General features: G+C 49.4%; 5 protein-coding genes and 1 non-coding gene across 8 annotated transcripts; 3 read left to right on the top strand and 3 right to left on the bottom strand.

Moving 5' to 3' along the window:
* Nucleotides 1-15: 15 nt before the first annotated feature.
* On the top strand, nt 16-1,525 carry LOC9645032 (uridine nucleosidase 1). The gene is made up of 9 exons (XM_002984237.2): nt 16-101; nt 171-286; nt 364-423; nt 480-662; nt 716-820; nt 877-973; nt 1,037-1,144; nt 1,190-1,325; nt 1,389-1,525. The coding sequence occupies exons 1-9, from the start codon at nt 17-19 to the stop codon at nt 1,501-1,503; spliced, it is 1,005 nt and encodes a 334-aa protein (XP_002984283.1). The 5' UTR covers nt 16; the 3' UTR covers nt 1,504-1,525.
* Nucleotides 1,526-1,578: 53 nt separating this feature from the next.
* On the bottom strand, nt 1,579-5,160 carry LOC9645031 (type IV inositol polyphosphate 5-phosphatase 7). 3 transcript variants are annotated; one of them, XM_002984124.2, is made up of 9 exons: nt 4,348-5,160; nt 4,055-4,268; nt 3,912-4,002; nt 3,708-3,821; nt 3,084-3,588; nt 2,754-2,944; nt 2,524-2,632; nt 2,294-2,442; nt 1,579-2,218 (listed from the first exon to the last, which is right to left on the bottom strand). In XM_002984124.2, the coding sequence occupies exons 2-9, from the start codon at nt 4,173-4,175 to the stop codon at nt 1,639-1,641; spliced, it is 1,860 nt and encodes a 619-aa protein (XP_002984170.2). In that variant the 5' UTR covers nt 4,176-4,268; nt 4,348-5,160; the 3' UTR covers nt 1,579-1,638. The 3 variants fall into 3 exon arrangements, with proteins under 3 accessions (XP_002984170.2, XP_024545043.1, XP_024545045.1); XM_024689277.1 differs by having other exon boundaries at nt 1,789-1,916; nt 1,984-2,218; nt 2,294-2,632; XM_024689275.1 differs by having other exon boundaries at nt 2,294-2,632.
* Nucleotides 5,161-9,022: 3,862 nt separating this feature from the next.
* LOC9645030 lies at nt 9,023-10,614 on the bottom strand. Its single transcript, XM_024689330.1, has 8 exons — nt 10,112-10,614; nt 9,911-10,040; nt 9,762-9,830; nt 9,674-9,693; nt 9,555-9,607; nt 9,467-9,497; nt 9,324-9,405; nt 9,023-9,259 (listed from the first exon to the last, which is right to left on the bottom strand). Exons 3-8 carry the CDS (start codon nt 9,820-9,822, stop codon nt 9,117-9,119), a joined length of 390 nt encoding a protein of 129 aa, XP_024545098.1. The 5' UTR covers nt 9,823-9,830; nt 9,911-10,040; nt 10,112-10,614; the 3' UTR covers nt 9,023-9,116.
* Nucleotides 10,615-10,666: 52 nt separating this feature from the next.
* On the bottom strand, nt 10,667-12,836 carry LOC9645029 (alpha-amylase type B isozyme). The gene is made up of 4 exons (XM_002984122.2): nt 12,245-12,836; nt 12,056-12,185; nt 11,191-11,996; nt 10,667-11,112 (listed from the first exon to the last, which is right to left on the bottom strand). Exons 1-4 carry the CDS (start codon nt 12,731-12,733, stop codon nt 10,849-10,851), a joined length of 1,689 nt encoding a protein of 562 aa, XP_002984168.2. The 5' UTR covers nt 12,734-12,836; the 3' UTR covers nt 10,667-10,848.
* Nucleotides 12,837-14,482: 1,646 nt separating this feature from the next.
* Nucleotides 14,483-16,221, top strand: LOC9643921 (SAL1 phosphatase). The gene is made up of 8 exons (XM_002984236.2): nt 14,483-14,719; nt 14,881-14,956; nt 15,007-15,080; nt 15,124-15,314; nt 15,371-15,572; nt 15,618-15,716; nt 15,763-15,916; nt 15,978-16,221. The coding sequence occupies exons 1-8, from the start codon at nt 14,519-14,521 to the stop codon at nt 16,136-16,138; spliced, it is 1,158 nt and encodes a 385-aa protein (XP_002984282.2). The 5' UTR covers nt 14,483-14,518; the 3' UTR covers nt 16,139-16,221.
* Nucleotides 16,222-16,642: 421 nt separating this feature from the next.
* TRNAR-ACG lies at nt 16,643-16,715 on the top strand. Its single transcript has one exon. It is a non-coding gene; the product is annotated as a tRNA-Arg (tRNA).
* Nucleotides 16,716-20,497: the final 3,782 nt, after the last annotated feature.

The raw sequence follows: 20,497 nt of genomic DNA, 5'->3' as shown, positions 1-20,497 counted from the left end.
TAAAAAGCGCGATCAAATGCCTGAGCGGTGTGACGATGAAGGGATTGCTTTTGGGCGATCCAGGAAGACGAAGATCATTATCGACGCCGATCCAGGCATCGGTAAGAGCTACTTTTTTCTTTTTTCTTCGGTTTGGGCTTTGGTTTTTTTATACTGTGGTTTGTTTTCAGATGCAGCTATGGCGATCATCATGGCTCTTCGTTCCCCGGAAGTGGAAGTGATTGGAATCACAACCATCTTTGGAAGCGCCCACACTCCCGATGTGACAAGAAACGCTCTCCATCTGGTTTCTTTGTTTCCCTTGTTCTTTTATCCTTGGTTGTTTCTTTTCTCCTATAAGTATATGACACTACGATCTACCAGCTTGAAGTGATGGGATCGACACATGTACCAGTCGCGGAAGGAAATATCAAGCCTATGGCAGTAAGTTCTTGACAAGTTTTTGTTTGTTTCTCTCACCTTAAGGCTGGACTTTGCAGGGAGGAGTCCCATACATTCAAGACTTTGCAAATGGCCTGGATGGGCTTGGAAACATTGCCACGGCAGACCCAGCCACGAAAAAATCTGCGATGAGTGCATGCGACTTTCTCGTGGACACAGTCTCGAAGTATCCAGGGGAGATCACAATTGTCGCACTTGGACCGCTTACGAATCTCTCCCAGGTGTAGATTTTTTCCTTGTGGCTCTTGTGACGCCTCTTCTCTCTTTCTTGAAGGCGTTTCAAAAGGAGGAGTGTGTTGTGAAGCTGGTCGCTCGTGTAGTTGTGCTGGGAGGTTCCTTTTTCTCGAGTGGAAACGCGAATCCAGCGTCAGAAGCCAATGTAAGTCCTTACGGTACTTGAGAGTGTGTATGTTGCGTTGATTGATCGTGACACAGGTAATTTGTGATCCAGAGGCTGCCGACATGGTTTTCTCGTCCGGAGCTCGCATCACCGTGATTGGAATCAACGTCAGCACTCAAGTCGTTTTGGACGGTGGAAAATTATCTTTGTTCAAACACTGCACGGTTTCTAAGCTTTCTCCATTCGTATTGGCAGGGCGCGACTTGTCCAAGCTGAGTGACTCCTCAACGGAATCTAAAAGGTCTCTGCACGAGATGTGCAAATTCTACAGAGAATGGCACAAGAAGTCGGATCTCTTCGATGGTAAAAGCTATTCTTGTTTGTTCTCAAACCAGACGGCATTCGCAGGCATATATGTTCATGGCCCTACGTGTTTGGCTGCTCTGATCGCACCATCCTACTTTTCCTATAAATCCGGAGCCTTGCGGGTGGAAACTTTGGGAGTTTGTAGGGGGTACACACTGTTCGACATGGGACTTAAGAAGTTTGTTGTTTCTCCATGTCTTTCTCACTTCTGTTGCCAAGTATAACGAGCTTGTCACTGTAGGTGGAACGGCCTGAATCCGTGGGTTGGGAGGCCCCATGTCGATGTGGCCTGGACCGTGGACGCACCAAAAGTTCTCGAGCTCGTCCTAGAGAGACTGATCCATACAGATACTTGAAATAAAATCATTCGCGAATTAACTGTTGTTGTTTGCTCTTTGCAGCTTCTAGAAAGCTTTTGTGAGACTGGAAGCAACCAGCGAAAGGCTAGGTACATTTTTTTTTTTCTTTTTCTTTCTTAAACTCTACTTGTGTTAGATGGCAGTAGAGCAGATTACAAGGATGTTGTAGGCAGCCAGAGAGAAACAAATCTTCCCTCGAAAAAGACTGCTGCCCCGGAACTCCTGGCTATATTTTACATTGCTTTCCGGCTCGGTCAGACTACCTTTCACAGAAAGAAGAAAAAGAGAAGAATGTACAAGACGTGATCGAGTGAATGAGTGAGCACTTCGGTCTTCACTTCCGGAAGGAACTAATTTGTTTTGCCTGTCAATGGTTTTGAACCTCAGAACACAGGTATGGCCGATACAACCTGCCAAGAAAGAAGAAAGAGAGGCTGAGAACAAGGAACAACGACTGGAAGGAATACTTCCACGCACCTCAGAGTCGTTGCTTTGCTGCTGATTGCCGAGGCCCTTGCTCGGCTCCGTGAAAGCGAGAAGGTTTTCGTTCGCCTTGGAGAAGCTCCACAGTCTCTTGAGCTTGGAGTCCTCCAACACGTCCACCTCGGCTAGGAAAACTGCGGACACGGGGCGGTGGTCGGAGAACCTGGACTCGGATCTCCGGTACTCGAGCTGCCTCAGTCCTTTCCCGTACCAAAGTATTCGATCGCACCTATATACAGGTAGCACACAAAAGTTTATATTCTTTCCTTTCATGCCACGGATGAGAGCTGTGATTCATTCTTACCAGGCAGGCGTTCTTCGTTTCTCGCCAGCTTTGAGCAGCAGGCCAGAGTATCGGTCGGAGTTAATCACGTACTTGTAAGTTGGCGGGAATTCAATGCAGCCCTCTTGCCAGCCATCGAAAACTCTCCCTGCCATCTTCTCCGTCCTCAGCTGCAAGGCGAGAGCAAACAACAAGTATAAGAAATCCAGCTCTGGGCCGCGAAGAAAAGTAAAGCACGGTGCACACGTTACCTGGTCGCGCCGCAGAAGCGTTTGCCAATCTCGTCTGGAAATGAGCAGCCGGGTCTGAGCATCCGGCAGAGCTATCCGATAGTTGAGGTCGCCGAGCCAGATGATCCGACTGAAAGAAGACAGAAAGAAAAAGGAGAAAAAGTTAGTGCTTTTTGTTTGTCAATGAATGAATGAATGAAGAAGAAGAATGCGAGGATATGGATATGGGGAATGGATTCGAGGGAACTCACTCGTGTCCCATGATTGTCTCTGGCATCTCGGGCCAGGTGAGCTTTGGGCGATGGAAACACGTTCGGCGGAGAATCTCCGTAACGTCGGCATTCCTGCGCAGCTCGTCGCCCTCCCTCTCTCCCGACGTGAGATGCGAGCACACGAAGCAAAAGCTCGTCTCGTGCACGGACAAGCTCACCGCGATTGATCCCTGCCCAAGAACAGTCAGTTCTTCCTCCTCCTCTTGCTAGCTAGGCTAGATCACTCAGGCAAATCAAAGAAGAAAGAAACCAAGCAATGCAAACTCCCGAGTCTATCGATCAAGACGAGAGCCAAGCAAGAGTTCTCACCTTGTTGCCGAGATAGCCCATCAATCCACAGCCCACGCTCGAGACCTTGATGTTGCGGATCGCTGGCTGGATGCCCGCGCGAGCCCACACCGAGATGAAGATGCCCACCATCTGTTTGCTCGCAATGCGCAGGTATCGCGTCCCCTGCTGCGACGGAAGCGCCGCCTCGTCCTCGTCCGACAGCGCGGTGGCGAACCATCCATCGCCGTTGGTGGGCATCACCACCATGTTTCTCTTCTTGGACGATCGCCGCTTGTTCTTCCACGAGGAGGATGGCGGCGCCGCCGCCGGCGGTGGGAGGGTGATCATTTGATCGGCCACCAGCGCGAGGTTGACGCGATCCACCGAGATGCTGCGGCGGTGGTGCGATGCCGCGGGCGGGACGATGGGCGATTTGGAGCGATTGAGCGCGCGGCTGATGAGGTTGTCCCACTTGATCGTGGCGGCGCCCTCGTGCTCGCCCCCAAGAACGTTGCCAGCGTTTAGCGGGACTACCTCTTGGAACCTGGTGGAGCACAGCGGGATTTTTCTTAGTAGGAGCTCGGGAGCTGCCGGTCGAGATGGATGACGAGAGAAGAGTTTCTTCTTCCATCGGTCACTTCGAGAAAAGAAAAAATCACTCACCCAATCACGTAGATGTCGGCTAGTTCCTCCTCAGTTGTGGCGCCCAGCCACGATTCCACGTCCAGATCGCTGGGTGGGCTTCGTCCAGCAACATTCCATGTCGCGGTCATCACTCTAGCGAGACATTGAAGAGCAAAAGCGAGGAGATCGGTCATCAAGCACAGAGTGGCATTAAACAAACAGAGTTTTTCTTCGTCTTCTTACTTGATTTCCTCGATGTTGATGTGATCCGAGAAGAGCGTCTCGGAAATTCCACGCACCAGCATCACCGGGACTTCGCGAGGAGCAGACCCATCTGCAAGAACTTCCCATCGATCACAAGCGAGAAGAGAAAAACAAAGGCATACCAGTTTCATAGTCGCTCATCACCTCGTCGGAAGAGCAGCTGAGCGCTTCGTGATCCCCGGAGGACTTGAGCAGCCTCCGGATCAGCTGTCGCGGCCAGAAATCACTCCGCTTGGCTCCCATTTCGTCTCACGGGGAAGAGAGACAAAAACAAAGTGCGATGCAAGGACCGACTGGATCTTACTCTTTGAGGAAAGATGAGGAAAAAGAGACCCCCTGCGTGAAAGAGAGAAAGATCTTTAGAGACCAAACAAAAATCCGAATCATCACATCGGTTCTTGTCTGTCTTCCATACCTTGCTCCAGAGCAGAAAAACAAAACGATCCGGAAGATCGCTGCCGGGACCAAATGGTGGTGTTGTCTATCCACCCAGCAAAATCAGCCAAGAACACGCAGGGAGGCCACAGCGATGGCTGCCACGGCTGTCGTTGGGTACCACTACAATGATCCAAAGGGAGGAGATTATCTTAGCGCGCGAAAAGAAATCGCCCAAAGCTCTGGTTCTTCGCTCGAGATCTTATAGTTGCGGCTGGTTTGTCCTTCTGAAAGGGAGATGATGATCGAGGGAACAAATGGCAGGGGATTTCTGCCACTGGGTCTCGGATCCGGATACTCCTCCGGCTATTGCGCGAGCGTGATGGCGATGGATCGATCAATCTCGATCGGTATCTCGATCGTCCTCGACTGACACAGCGGCACAGCGCACACCTCTAAAAAGCCTTCCAAGCGCTCAGGACGTCCTATCCTCTCTGTTCTTCCCCCAAATCGACAGACAAAGAGAAATCAATCAGAATCCACTGGAAGGAAAAGAAGAGCGCGCCAGAAAAGCTCCCTCCTCGATCGCTCGCTCGCTCGCCCGCTTAGATGGCTACGACTGTGTCCCATCTCTCGGTGGCGTCCGCTCTCTTCCATCCAAAGTCCGTGCCTTGTGCCATAGATCGATCGATCAGAAGCAAAATGTGGTCTCGCTTGGCTAATCTTTCGGCACTTGTGGATGAATCAATCTAGCACGCCCTCTCGATGGATCCATCCCATGGATCGAAAGGAAGAACTATTGCTAGCAAGGAAAAAAAGCTCGATCCAGACAACTAGACAAACAAAACTCTAAGCAGTGCCATAGAACATATACTTATGCCCGTTTTCTATGTGCGTTCCGGCTGGCAATGGGATGGGAATCGAGCGCGAGACCTCTCGCTCCCAGGCATATTCCGGCCTATAGTTTCTCTAGAGAACATGGGTAGCCATTGACGGAGAGTCGGTCGGGTCTCATGTAAGTTTGATGCTCATGGTAAAATAGAAGGGTTAAAGAAGGCCTAATTACCAACATAAAAAGGTGGCCTAGTCCTTAACCCAGGTTGGCCCTGGTGATTGAATGCACGTTGATTTCACCAGATTCTCATGTGAAAAGCCCCACTCGTTCTGATTTGATGCTTCAGTTCTCGCGTACGGGACTACCACCACCACCCTGACCCTGTTAGGGTTCTATCTATCTCCTTTGCTCGTTTCCTAGCCCAATCGTACGGGGCGGACACAATTCCTTAGGTGTGAGACCCAAGGCCCGGTCATGATTCAAATCTCCTCCCCGCCCATCCATCGATTCCATCCCCTTCCATTCCCATTCCACGATTTCCATCCTCCGGAGGGGTGGCAGCCATCGCTCTCCGCGCATTGATTCCGGAATTAGGGTTCCTGGCGCGGTGAAAGTGTTCGGTTGAGACGGGCGCTGTACGGACGCCGTGTGATTGTGCTGGCATAATGTCACCACCAACCTTTCATCATCCCCTCCCACCAGCTTAGAGGCTGTGTGTGTGAGTGTGAGAGAAAATGATAATCGTCTAAGCTATTGTATGATCGATCAGCATGTTCTCTCCTTGTCATGATCCTCTTGTTTATACTTTTAGTTTAACAACCAAAGGTAATATAGTGAGTAGTTTTCCCTTTGCCTCGAAACCATTGCAAAACCAAATCAACCGATCCTTCGGAACCGAATGAGGCGGTGGGTGCCCGCTTTTCTTGTTTTTACTGGAAACGCAGGGCAAGCGCCACTCAGCACTTCACCTGAGAAAATAGAAAATAGAAAATACACAATTATACACAATTGAGACCATAACCATGAAGTGAATCCTCAGGATATTATTCTATGCTTCTCAGTTGAGAGATTAGGTGGCATCTAATTTGATCAAAAAGCATTTCCTATGGTTTCTTGTAGGCTGGGTGGACGATGACGATGCGAGGGATCGGGCGAGCGTCGAGGTCCCCGCGCGCGTGTGCTGTGTGTACGTGGGACGTTCTCAGTCAAGGACGGACGGTCGTGATAGCATGGCCAGACATGGCCAATCATGATGATGGCAAATCATCAGCATCCATGGGTCATGATGTCATGGGATGGTATATCACTCATGCCCATGCCATCTCACCCATAACCCATGGCATTTTCAAGCGAATCTCCTCTCGCGCGTCACCAAATTCGATTGATCTTGCGAATGATTTCCAGGTCGCTGTAGGAATCCCCACAGTGGAGCGCCAAAATGTGACCTCTGCAAGGCCCTTTTGAAGCTTTACGCGCGTTGTTCTCTGCCATGTCCAAGTGTCTTACTGCGAAAAAGGGGCGCTTAGACTTAGACGGTGATTTACTCATAGTTTTTTCCGATGCTGGTCAAATTTGCAATCGTTTGCTGTCGATCGAACGCGGTCGCCGCAGAGGCGCAAAGGGGCAGGCAGTGGGAATCACACGCACGCCAGCAACAAGCAGCAATAACGAATTTCTTTTTTCCGCTCGTTGGTTTGCATTTGCATTTGCTTGCTTTCCGCACATACACCTGGATCATCTGGAAACATCCTCAATCTTCGTGGCTGGTTTCCAATGCCTGGGAAACAAAAAATCCTCCCACCACTGGATGGAAAAGTATTGGAATTTGTGAGAAGTTTCCACCGCCATCTATCCAGCCTTGGAGCAAAAGTCTAGCAATCCTCCAGACAGGGAGATAGAATAGGGGAGCTTTGCTTTTGTCTCTTTTCTCATGCTCGGTGGGCCGCCGCCACCTGGCCCGACAATTTTTGCGGCGCACTCGCCGGGAACCCGCCGGTGGCGTCGGCTGGAAACTCGACAGTCTCCGCAGTGATGTAGGCTTCATGCCAGACATGCCATGGCACATGCATGGGTCATACAGGAGACCCATACATGCATGCATGCATGCACACATGGAAGGGAATATTATCTAACGGGCAAATGCCCCTGGATATTCTCGTTTGAACCGGGCTTGACCCACGAGTGATTGATTGATACGAACCTTTACACTTACAAAAATGGGCCTTCTTTTTTGGTCTCCAATCTTTTTGTAGCTGATTGATGCCTCGAGCGAGGGGTTTCCCAAAGCCCCAGGTTTCTAGATCGAGATGATTAAGTTTCTTTGCTTTGCTCCTGCAAAATCTTCTCGAATCACAAGAGAGAGATTCAAAGCTTGAGGAGGAGGATGAGATCACGGCTCGAGTAATGGAGAACCCCGGATTCCCTGGTGGAAGTGCAGGAGTGTGTGTGTGTGTTGAGTCCCAGTCACGCAAAGCCTTGGAAATTCCCCAGATTGGGCAATGTGAGGAGAGAAAGAGATGGATTTGGAGTATATATCTTTTGTTAATCCTTGCTGAGGACCCCCTGAATCCTTGCCTGGCACAACGGGGACTGCCCGCGTGCTCCATCCCTGTGGCTCGCTTGAGCTCCAAGCTCTATCTTTTTCCGGCGGTGGAATCAGAGCTCTCACACCCCTTTTGACCGACAGCAGCGCAGAGTTGTCTTGTTGTTAACTTCTACGATGCAGAGAAAACCGCTACAAACTCCCATTGCTTTTGATAGATCATAGATTAGAGGTTTTTCTCGCCATCACTCTATCAAAGAGCCCGTGCACAAACAGTGCTAAGATATTAAGAGCTAGTTTTTTATGTGTTTGTGGGCTGGGCCATACAATTTGGATGCTTTAATTTGTTTAAGCCCCAGGACCAACTTTGAACGCTTTGTTTGGTGTGGTTGGGAGGCTTTCGTCGTCTTGGGGAAGAGATAAGGGAGTCTGTGTCAAAGCTCCGGGGTGGAATATGCGGCCTCGTCAGGACGTATGGTTTTCTAATCAGCCAAACGGATTAAGATAAGCGATGTTTAGTCCAGAACAGGGAGCTAGCATCAGCAAAAAGACTCGCCGGTTTTGAAAGATCTTTCGCTGGAAATAGACAAGGAGGATAGTGCTTATGTGTTGATGCATCCCAGTCAAATGGAAGAACAACATTAAAAAGAGTCATGAGTTGTGCTAAGAATTGTTCGAAAGCTCAATCTAAACAAACGCAAAGGAATCTTTCCATGGAAGAAAAACCCGATTGCAATTCATGACTTTGTCTCAGTGTAGATGGACAAAGAGCACTCAAAGCTACTGCAAGAACCGCAATTCTTATTGCGAGCACAAAGTTTTGGACATCTCCAGATCTTCAAATGTCCATTCCATCCTCACTAGACTTGGCTGGCAAAGCTTAAATTCGCATAGACATCCATGCTATCGTTAAGTTAACAAAGAGAAGTTCAGTGCAAAGTCACCGAGCTTGCATGATCCCATTGAACTTGAGCATTCAATAAAAGCCAGCAAAAGGCTTTTATTACCGCGTTTAAGTTTGGAGGACTCTTGCTTCGTCCCAAGTTCCTCGTCTCAAATTACTTTAACAACGAATAGTTACAATTGAAGTAGAGCATCTTAAAACCAAGACTTAGTCCAGGTGGAAGAAAACAAAAGCGCAAACAAGCTGGAATTGGTGTGCGTGCATCGCATTGTCATTGTCTTAGTGGTGTGGCAAATGTAAACTGAAAAAACTGGCCCATCGAGCTTGACACTTTTGGAGTTTGATGTATAAACTTCCGCCACGCTTGCGATCTAGATATGTTCCACCCTAGAACTAGCTTTATTTGCTTTCACTGTAAAGATGCTACAACCACAAGCGAAAAAATGGACTGGAGTTTTTTAGAACTTTGCAGTGAACTTGGACAATGAATGCCTGTCTTTGTTTAGCTCAAACATCCTGAGAACTTGATCAGGACGAAGGCTTGGTACAAACGTAAACAAAATTAATGTCGGGGTCAGAGATCCCGAGCAAGAAATCACACTCCCAGTTGCCATTCATTGGTATCGCACCTGCGTATGCTTCCGGGATGTACGCTGTGGTACCCGGTTTGGCTGTAAGACGGAACAAAGGAAACTAGAAATCTGGACAAGAAAAATGAAGAGAAGACGATCTTACGAGTGAGGTGAAGCACAACTTTCCAGTCGAATGCCGGGTGCTTGAGATGGTGCATCCTGAGGAGTGGCTCACCGTAAGTTATCTGTTTAAACACGGAGCTACCGATCAATTCTTTTGCAGCGGAAGTTTACGATTGAGCATACCAGTATGAAGACTCCTCCTGGTTTTAATACCCTGAGCTAAAAAGCTTGTTACGGGCACAAAGAACTGGAGTAAGGAAAGAAAACTAACCTTCGAGTCTCCTCCAGCATGAACCTGACGTCTATAAATCCATTCGATCCACACTGGCATGCACAGATCAAGGTCAGAAACTCGACAACTCACGAGAGCTCAAAAACAGCCATACTCACCAGCATGGAATCCATCAGCCCTGACAATGTATAAGAGCGTTGTTTACTTCGGTCAGAAAAGAAAGTAGAATACGAAATGGTTCGTTACCTTTGTCGATCACGGCATCGAAAGAGTTGTCCCCAAACACAGCCATGTTACGCACATCCATGGTCACATCTGAAAGAAAAGAAAGAGAGAAAACTGCGATTAGAACCAGCCACCAAGCGCGTCATAGCGAGCCGTTTAAATGGCTATACCAAGGATAGAAGATACAAGTTAGTTGAGGAATGTGGCCGTGCCTTTGCTGCATTTTCTTGATCACGACCGACGAGAAATCGATGTTTACGATCTCCTTGAATCCATTCAAAACCATTTCCTCGGAGAGAACTGCACGATAAGTTCCAAATATCCGGTGAGATTGTCACACAAGAGAAGAAGGAAACACAGGAAAAACTCACCAGCGTTTCCACAGCCAGCCATCAAAATGCGTGAATCTTTCTTGATATAACGACACAAAAGAGGCTTGAGCTCTTTGAATCGCTGATACCAATCAAAAGTATCATCTCCTTCATCCAGATACCTCTTATCCCAGTACTGGATATCGTCATACTCTCTCAAATGAGCCATAGCTCTCGCAACAATCCCACGCTGCTTACCAAACAACACAAAGATTCTAAATCAAAAATGGAGAGAAAAAAAAAACAACAAAGAACTACCTCAAGAACACGAACAAAGAAAGTATCCAATCCCTAGCTAGCAATCAAATGAACAATCAATCCAACCGTACCTCGCAGCAGCAGCAGCAGCGCCAGAGCTTGAATAAAAGCTTCTGTGCCGCGGTCGAAAGCGATTGAAAAAGCAAAGAGTTCGAAGGCGATGGCGCTCGCGAGTGATATTTATGGTGCCGCGACACGATCCAGTCGCGCCGACCGCTCCATTTCCATGCGCGCTCCTCCCGCCACAACCAAGCGCGCTTGGAACAAAACAATGCATCGGTTGAAGAAGACCGGCAATGGGGCGATCGGGGCCGTCGGCACCACCGGCATCCGACGGCCTCACTTGAGATTCCAATTGGACGGTCACAATTACCCCGAAAGGGACGGCTTCGATTGACCCACTTTTGTCTCTCCCGTGACTGGACACACAAGCTTGGCGTGAACGTGGACGACTCAACTACCACCACGTGTACCGCCACCTAATTCTTTCGCTCCCACACGCAGTACTCGTTGCCAAGAGCCGCGATGGCGAACTCGTCCGAGCTGGGTGCCATGTCACCAATGTCAAACCTGGGCCCCATCTTCACCACCAGCTTGCCGTCCGCCACGGACGCCACGTAGACGTCCTCCTCAGCCGCGATGATGCTGACGCTGGAATTAGCCACTACGTTGTTGCGCTTCCGGACCTCGAGAAGAGCTTTTATCTCGTCCTTGAGCCCCCATTCGTAGTAGTGATCATAGAACTATACATGTAAAAGGACAGTGTTAGAAGAAATCATCAAACGAAGAAGAAGAGTTCCCTGGACTTTGGAAGAACTTACGATGCATGGAATGCCGGGATGCGTGAGAATGTAGACATATCCAAGCATAACTTTGTCCGCTGGGAACGGCCAGTGCTTCTGCGTGGATCCGGTGTCGTGGTTGTCGATGAACGTCACCGCTTTCTGGGGCCAGTAGCCGATCACTCCAGCCGGCTTGTTGTTGGGATCTCTCAGCCTCCAAAACTGGTTCTTGACGGCCTCCTGGAGGATTCCTTTGGTCGTGAAGTCGAAAGCTGTGGAGCGATTACCGGTGGCATTGATCCAATCGACTACCTCCTGCCTGTGACTGTCCTGGTTATACTCGACGCTACCATCCGGACCATAGTTGAGGTTCGTCCAGAGTTCCCCAACCGAGAACTCCGGTGTGGTTCTCTCGATGTAGAGACCTGCGTAACTTCCGGCGTAGCCTTTGGAGAAATCAAACCGCCAACCATCGAAGCCAATCGTTTCCTTCATCCACTTCATCCAGCCTGCGAGGTCGTCCTGGACTCTGGGATTGGTGTGGTCGATGTCTGGAGCGGCACCAAAGTCTTCACCCGTGTCTGGAGCCCCAGAGCCGTCGCTGTATGCATAGTCGTCCTTTGTGATGGCCCAGGGTCCCCAGTCGAGACGCTCGTCCGGAGTTCCACCCTCGAAAATGCACCACACCCCCCGCTGGTCTTGAGAGTCCCCGCACCTATGGTTGATCACAATGTCTGCAATGCATCTGATGCCATGAGAGTGGAACTTGTCGATGACTTGCTTTAGTTTCTCTTCGTTCCCGTACTTTGACGCATTCAGGTCGTAGAGCCTTCCAGGCATGTAACCTGAAGAAACAAAACAAAAATCATCCACATCCACGAAAACGAGAGACACAAGTTCTTACCTTGTGGTGCCACAGAATGGGTTGCTGGAGGCAGCCAAATGTCCGTGACTCCAGCTTGTGCCAAGTCCTCTGCAGTGTTCATGAGCACATCATACCAGCAAGGGTTCCTCCATGACTCCCAATTAAATCCCTGGAACGCAACACAAAAGATCATAACTCGTTTTCGACCGAAGCATCACGACTACGTACCTGGAAAAGAACAACGTTGAGAGGATCGCACTTGATGTTGCCACCTCGCGACTTTGAAACTTTCTGTGGTTCAAACTCCGGTTGTGGTTCTCGCTCGACGACAGCCGGATCACCTTGCTTCGTTTCCAGAACTTCTTCCCGAGGCAGAGTGGCTGGATCAGCAGTACCATTATCGGCAACGTTCTCCAGGTACTCCTTTGTTTGCTGGATCTCCGCCTCGGCAACTTTCTTCAGCGACTCCGCCACGAGTTCCTTCGTCTCCTCTGACCTCTCGCTGGTTGGCACCTCGGATGTGGACTCCGTGGCTTTGCTCCTCACCCGACTTCGTCGATCCATGCACAACCTGTTGCTTGAATTCAACGACATCGCTCCCGGACTCTGGCAAATCAATCTGCTCTGAGGCAGGTGCTGCTGCTGTGAAGAACAGCACCTGATTCCAGCGAGCTTGTGAGCTCCTGGCATTAAACTTTTCACAGCGATCGCTTCCATCTCTGCTCGTCACGTCACACCCTCCTCGTCTATCTCCCTTCTACACTTTCCTCCTCATAAAATAGGTTCTAGTGTCTTCCGGGCGTCTCCAGTGAAGACACGAGTTGCATCCCGAAGACACGCGGCAATAGTCGAAAGACCCAAGTGGCGGGTAGCTGCTTGTCCGGCTTTTCATCTCCCAAAGCACTGTTTCCAAAACCTGGAATCTAAAATATCAGGCTTGACTGTATCATATCCCGCGATTCCCCCACCCATACCAAAGCAGCTCACGCTTTTCTTTTCCATCCAGCGGGACCACTTCTGTCTTTCCGTCCATATCACTTCACGACAACTCCGTCTTCTTTAGAGCTCCTTAGCTCGAATCCCAGATGTTTTGTTAGCAGCTCGAGTTCCTGATCTCTCCTTCCCGACTTGTTGGATTTTGGCGACGCTGGCCTTTGCTCCTGATGCTGCTCTTGCTTGTGGTCACGACCGCGGTGGTGATTCCCATTGCTAGAAAACTGTCGCTGCATTTCCTTGTCCATGACCATGTACGATGGAGATCGTTTGCCGCTTCTTTTACTGCTCCCAAGCTCGGCTTTCATGTCCTCCATGGTCTTCTTGAGAACCTCGTTCTCGGCGTGAAGCAAATGAAGCTCACGCTTCATTGACGAGCAGAGCTTCGCCACCTTTCCCAGCTCTGGAGGCTCGGGCTCTCTGATCAAGCCGGAAAGTGCCATGGCCTCGTCACTGTCAAGCACCGGCACTGTGCTCGTCGTGACTGTCCGCAGCCTGTTTAGATCTTCTGGAGACTTGACGCTCAGCTTGTCCACAACGAGAACCGGGAGCTTTTTAAACGAGAAGATGTCCGTCTCGTTTTTGAAGCTCTCGAGGATATCAGAATCGAGCTTGACTCGCCAGCGTACGCTAGCCACCGCATGACGACCCAGGGGAAGCGCAGTGTGAGCGACCAAGCTCCAGTTACCATTCCCGGGAGCCTGCGCTAGATGTCCAGTCTTGACACGGAGGTCGACAGGATGATCTTCAAAGCCCTGCTCGATGTTTGGAGCAGCAGCCTTGAGATGATCGTGCCGATGATCGTCTTCGACGTCTTCCACCATGACAATGCTGCTTCCCTCGGAAGAAGGCGGGCTGCTAGCTTTGAAAGTGCTCAAGGTGGCCAAGTCGGGCGAAATCTTCTCAGGAGTCCTTGGCATCACTTCGATCCCCGACCCAGGACCAAGACCCACACTAGCCTTACTCGATCCAAGAAAAGATCCTTCCTGCGGCTCTTCCTGGCCGCTGGCACTGTCCTTGATCGATTCTTGCTGCGCGATCGGGCTTGGCGAGACAGCGCTCTTCCTGAGACTGAAATTTCCCAGCCGGGGCTTCACCTGGACGGCCAAAGACGGCGTACCTTTGCTAGAGAGCTTGAATTCCGCGGCCATGACGAGCGGCGCGTCCGTCGGCGATCCCCACACCCCGAATCCACTCTTGATCAGCAGCGACAGCGGGCATTCTCCACTGTTAGGCCTGTACGTGATCCTGCAAGAAGGCCCTGTCTGGAATAGGGTTCCAAGATGGAACGCGAGCTCGCGCGAGCTCCCCAGCGCGATCCCTGACGCGATCGGCACCCCGAGCAAGCTCAGCGGGAGCTTTGCTCGCAGCAGCGGCTGATCGCCCTGTCGCAGCTTCACCGACGCTTTCATCGCTCTCTCCTTCACAAGAAAATTCTTAGGGGAAACGGAGTACGAATAGGGCAAAGCCACGTGGAGTTACAAACGGGCAGTGAGAATATACTCAGTCATGACTGGCTATGGCGGGATTTCGATACTGGTGGCGAAGCGTTTGCCATACAAGGGTTTCGTCGGCTCGGCTTTGTCTAGGGCAAGGGCGAGGGCGAGCGGCGCGGCGATCGCGCGAATGGCGTCCACTGGCACTGGCGGCTATGATTTTGAGCTCAAGATCGCCATGGAGGCCGTGACGCTCGCTTGCGGCCTCACTAAGGTATGATCCAGAAAAATGAGCTTTTTTAGAGTCTCTCTTCGTTTCGCGCATCGGCATTGTTCCTTTTGGAGAGATTTCTCGTTTTTTTTTCTACGTGATCGAATTCTTTCTGGATGAACCGCGAACTGATCGATCGTTTTTTTTTTCCTGGTGTTTGGCAGTCCGTGCAGAGAAAACTATTGGAAAACGAAACGCAATCGAAAACTGACAACTCTCCGGTTACTATAGCAGATTATGGTACAAAACATGGCACCGCGTAGAACTTCTCATGGAGTTTTGATTTGCAGGCTCACAGGCAGTGGTCAGCTGGGCTCTAGAGCGGCAACTCCCCGCCGGAACGTTCTCCATGATAGCAGAAGAGGTTTGTAGCTGGTGAAACTCTTGTTTTACTAACACGTCCATAGGATTCCGAAGACTTGAGAAAAGAAGATGGAAAGGCCATGCTGCAAAGAATCACAGAACTCGTCAATTCTATTCCTTCCAAGGATGCGCTGCTTTCTTCGGAGGACGTTCTTTGTGCAATCGATCGAGGCAAGGCCGAAGGTGGTGCTCAAGGACGACACTGGGTTTTGGATCCTATTGACGGAACCAAGGGGTAAGTAGCGACACGTTTCCAACTTCGTCTGGCTCGAAGCTTTTATACATTTCCAGATTCCTTCGCGGAGAGCAGTACGCAATCGCATTGGCATTGCTGGACCAAGGATCCGTTGTTCTTGGTGTTCTCGGCTGTCCGAACTTGCCGCTGAGCGGGTTGTCCGACGATGGAAGCTCACCAGTCGGCTGCTTGTTCACCGCTGTGAGAGGAGCTGGAACCACACTTCACCCGATCGATGGTTCATTGCAGCCTCGAAAGGTACTTTGAAAATTTCAAGCTCTCGAAAAACAAGTTTTTCCGTAGGTTCGTGTCAGCGACCTCAGCGATCCGGCCTTGGCAGCGTTCTGTGAATCGTATGAATCGGCTCATTCAAAGCATGACTTGACGTCTGGCATTGCTAAGGTGATATTTTCCGCGATGGTTTTCTTCTTAGAGAACGTCTTTGCAGATGCTGGGAGTGACAGCGTCACCGATCCGAATGGACAGCCAAGCGAAGTACGGGGCCATGGCGAGAGGAGACGCAGCGATTTACCTTCGTTTCCCTCACAAGGGATACCGGGAGAAGATCTGGGATCATGCAGCCGGTTCAATCGTCGTGGAAGGTAGCAGCAGCAAGAGACTTGCAAATCTTTTGGTTCTGATGAGTTTGGTTTTGATGGTCAGAGGCTGGTGGTGTGGTTGTGGACGCTGCTGGACGGGCTCTGGATTTTTCCAAGGGAAGATATCTAGATCTGGACACGGGAATTATTGCTACAAATCCCTCGCTTCTCACGGCAGTACTCACTGCAGTGGAAACTTGCGTTGGATCAAAGAGTTTTTTGTGACGAGGTAAAAGAGTTTTGGGTTTTGGGTTTTGATTAATTACTGGAAAAGGCTCCTTAAATCCACACCTTTTCCCATGGCTATATAAACTTGCCACAGCTGCGAGTCATATTGTGGGTATGGAGCAAGAGAATTGGAAGGTTTTGCCAACACCGGAGCAAATTATGGAGAGGCGGCGCCTTTGGATACAGCAAAACCGAGCCGACTATTTGGAAGAGATTGGCGGGGAAACAGAGAAAGACGATGTGAAGCTGGAGAAACATGAGATGGGTGGGGCTTCAAACTCCTCTAAGAGAGTTGACGAGGAAAAAGAAGATGCTTGCCTAGAAGGCCACAACACTAGTAACAGACTTCTTTGGTGGTTTTGTGATTCTTTGTTTTATCCTATATAGTTTGTATTTGTTTTCTTGGAAACAAATGTTGAAAGGAATATAAAGTTTTCTTACTCCCGGAGATAATTCCAACTTGTAAAAGGTTCTCAAGAACAAACATGTTTCATATGTAATGATCTCATGGCCCAATGGACAAGGCGCTGGTCTACGGAACCAGAGATTCTGGGTTCGAGCCCCAGTGAGATCGTTAATGCTAGATTGTGGTTAAGTTCGGAGTATCAAAGAGTTTTTCTGTGAGTTTTTTGGTGAACTTACGCATTAAGCTAAGTCTCAGAACGTTAGCTCATAATTCTAGGGTTTTTTTTTAATGGCTGCAGTTCCTTTTGTGATCATGGGCCTGGCTGCTGTGGTACTTGTTTAAGCGGTTGTATCAGGGTGCGCCGCCTCAATGGCAGTTGATAGATGTTAGCCGACATGTCCGTGCAACATCCCAGGTATATGCTATATTTCTTGGTTTCCTTACCTGAATGCCTTGCAGCATGGAGCGGCTGCCATCGAGGAGAAGATGTATGTGGTGGGAGGATGCTGCAGGGACCGATACTTGAACGATGTGCTTGTGAGTATAGCGTGGATCTTTTCTCAAGTTCTTAGTAACACTCTCGTGGAGGTTTTGGATTTGGGAAGCTTGAGGTGGTCGACAGCCCAGCCTTGTCCCGTGTCGTGCGCCGGCCATTGCGTGGTGAGTTGAGGCTATTCAAGTTGTTTATGGCGGGGCTTTGCTTAAACACGGCCGACGAGCTTTGCAGTTAGCAAGAGGAAGAACGCTCTTACTCGTCGTTGGCATTCCATCTGATGAAAAGATGCGGGGTACTGTGTGGCTTTTGTTTTCCTCCTTTCTATGCATCCCTGTATGCAGTGTACCAATTTGACACGAATCAGTGGTCACGTATAGAAACGACGGGAGACATTCCAGTAAGCAAGCATTCTAGATTGTCGTTAAAACTTCGCGTGACTTTGTGTCCATAGGATGCAACTCGTGGTCAGTCCGCCACCCTGGTCGGGAACAAAATATGGGTGTATGGCGGTGTGGATTTTCGTGGTCAGCTGCGCCGTCAGCTACATGCACTCGATCTGGGAAGCAATCAGTGGGAGCTGATTAAAGCAAGGTAATATATCAATCCATAATTCCTGTTTTACTCGCGGCCTCATGGCAGTGGCGTCATCCCACCGGCGCTTTCTTTCCATGCTGCGGTGCATGAGGGCAACCATCTGTACGTTTTCGGAGCTGGCTCGTCTGGCTTCTGCAAGAACCTATACGCACTGGATCTCGTAAAGGTATGCACGAAGTAAGATGGTGTGGCCAAATTGTTTGCAGAGAGAATGGTTCAGGTATCCAGATCAAGGTCCTACCCTCGTGCCTGCCGCACGTTTTGCAACTGCAGTCACTGAAAACCAGTGCTATGTTGTTGGTGGTAAGTTTTGCTTCTTGCTGCTCCGTTTATACCTCATATATCTATAACAGGCGCTACGAAAGAAACCATGCTATTGAACATGAAGTCTTTGAAGTGGACCGTAGTGTGTGCCGAACCTCGTTTGGCTACTGAGGTAAGTGCACTTGTTTCTCCGAACGGAAAACACTACTAGTCTACATAACGTGTAGAGCCTGAGCTTGGTGCACACGAGAATCAAAGGTCGAGGTGCTCTGATTGCCTCAGGGGGGAATCCGGTACGTGGTTTATGTGTTGGCCGCTCACCCGACTGATCCTCTGCGCTTCTTGCCTGCACTTTAGCGTCTTTCTACTCAAGACTATGAAGTCATATCCGGTGCTGCTGCATCCGATGGGCAAGTGCCAGGTGAGGAGCGTAGACGGGTCACTTCTGGAGCTCTTTGACATTCCAGACGCAGGGGAGCAGGCTCTTAAGATTATAGACAGGCTTTGGACGAAGGTGGGGAACGGAGGCGTCTTGGTGAGGGACGGCTTTCCTCTGGAACGTGACGATGCCATCTTTCCAGGAGACGAGCTAACATTCCACCCAAATGATTTTGTTGGAATACGTGATAGTATTCATCGCCAGGTGTGTGAGGTCCGTCTCATGGCTCTTGAAAGCTGTCAGCTGGTCCTCGCCGCGGCGAAGATCGAGCTCATTAGAGGGGAAGGGTGGCTAGAACCGCGGGAGGAAATTGAGAGCCAAGCCTTCGCAGGGTGGAATAGCAGGAGGCAAGGGGACACGATGGAGTACCTGGTGGAGGGTGCCAAAGTTCCCCGTCTTTACAGGCTGGAGCATGTAGCTAACGATGAGGGCACATTCATGGAGGAGATATCGACCACAACCCCGGACGAGTTCCCCTACACCCTCTGCTTCAAACTGGACGCGATGCTCATGCACATGAGTGTGGCCGAGGACATCATCACGGGCTACTATATCAAGGAAGAGATTACCGAGGTGGACATCTGGAGAGCTCTCGTGATGTTGCTGGGAGTGAACATCAGATGCCGCACCCTCAAGCCGTGGATGGTGATCACGGACCTCAAAGACGAGTGGCACTTCGCGTGGATGGACTGGCCGCGCATGTACGTGTGCAAGGCGTGGAGCAGGAGCCAGGGACTGGGGATTCTCTGTGACCTGTGCCACGACTACAACCTGGTGACGTCGCCTGAGACGAAGGGCTGTCTCTCGACCCTGCCTAGCGTCTTCACTCGCGCTTGTCCGGCGTTCAAGTGGGATATGGATGAGGAAACGCGGGTGATGTTCGCCCCTCGCCCGCCTGCCTTTCATAGGTGTGCGAAAACTGGCAGGGCACTCAAGCGATATAGACCGGAGCAACACTAGCTTATTAGTTGCAACGATCAGAGTAAATAACTATGATCGTTAAGATTTTTATGAGCAAAACTTGGACATCCGGCTCTGCTGCTCACGGGCTCTTATTTCGTCCTGCAGGCTGCAACTCTTGTTTGCTGCGCTACATGCGGGATAAAGTCCTCTATGACCTAACTTACGGCAAGGAGAGAATTTCGTTTTCTTGGAAATTCTTGTCTGACCTAATGCTTACTGGATCAAACGAACTCAGTCCATGCAGAGAAAACTATTGGAAAACGAAGTCTGATAAGACTAACAAAACATATCATCATGTACAACTTCTCATGGAATTTTTTATTTGCAGGCAAATAAAAAAGCTCGCCATATTTCTTTTCTCCTCGATGATGGAACTCGTTTTACTGTCCTTGGGCCATTTGCAAAGAATCACTGAACTTGTTTGTGTGATCGATTGAGACAAGAATAACGAAAAAGCTAAATCTAAAAAAATCTTGAACATAGGGAATAAGTTGTATTACTTTATATGCTAGAAAATTTACAAGAGAAAAATAATAATAATAATTATGCTTAAGAGATGGATGAGGAATTGTGAAAAACGTTCTCTCTGGGAATTTAATTAATGTTTAGACTTTAGTTATATATAGAAACGGATGGACTAGATTTAATCTCAAATAAATATTATATATTACTATAATTAATATATTATCTATATTTATAAACCCTACATATAAATGGTTCCCATAAAACCACCAATGTAGCTAAATGAACTAAATTCAGTCCAAAATAGATGGTCTATACTAGTATAATTAGCATATTACTTATACATATATACTATACATACACAATGCAATTTTTTTTAATCTACAACTGTCTGAACTTTCAGACTATGGAAGCTCACCAGTCAACTCTGTGAGAGGAGTTAAAACTACAATTCACATGATTTATGGTTCATTAAACCAGTGTTACGAACACGGCCGGGATCCCGGCCGTGTTCACCGTGTTTCACGAACACGGCCATGGGTCGTGTTCCCACGGCCGTGTTCGTGAACAGTGGTCCGTGTTACTAACACGGACTGTGATCCACGGCCGGGATCACGGTCCGTGTTAGTAACACGGACCACTGTTCAGAATATTCTCGCGCGGAATATTCTGGTTTTAGGGCGCATGGCATCACACGACAATCCAGCCAGGGCGCACCATTTCAGGGCACAG

Source organism: Selaginella moellendorffii, unplaced genomic scaffold (assembly GCF_000143415.4).
Source record: "Selaginella moellendorffii unplaced genomic scaffold, v1.0 SELMOscaffold_61, whole genome shotgun sequence".
In the NCBI taxonomy this organism is placed as follows: Eukaryota; Viridiplantae; Streptophyta; class Lycopodiopsida; order Selaginellales; family Selaginellaceae; genus Selaginella; species Selaginella moellendorffii.
The sequence above is the reverse complement of the archived record's forward strand: the minus strand, read 5'-3'. Positions and strand labels throughout refer to the sequence as shown.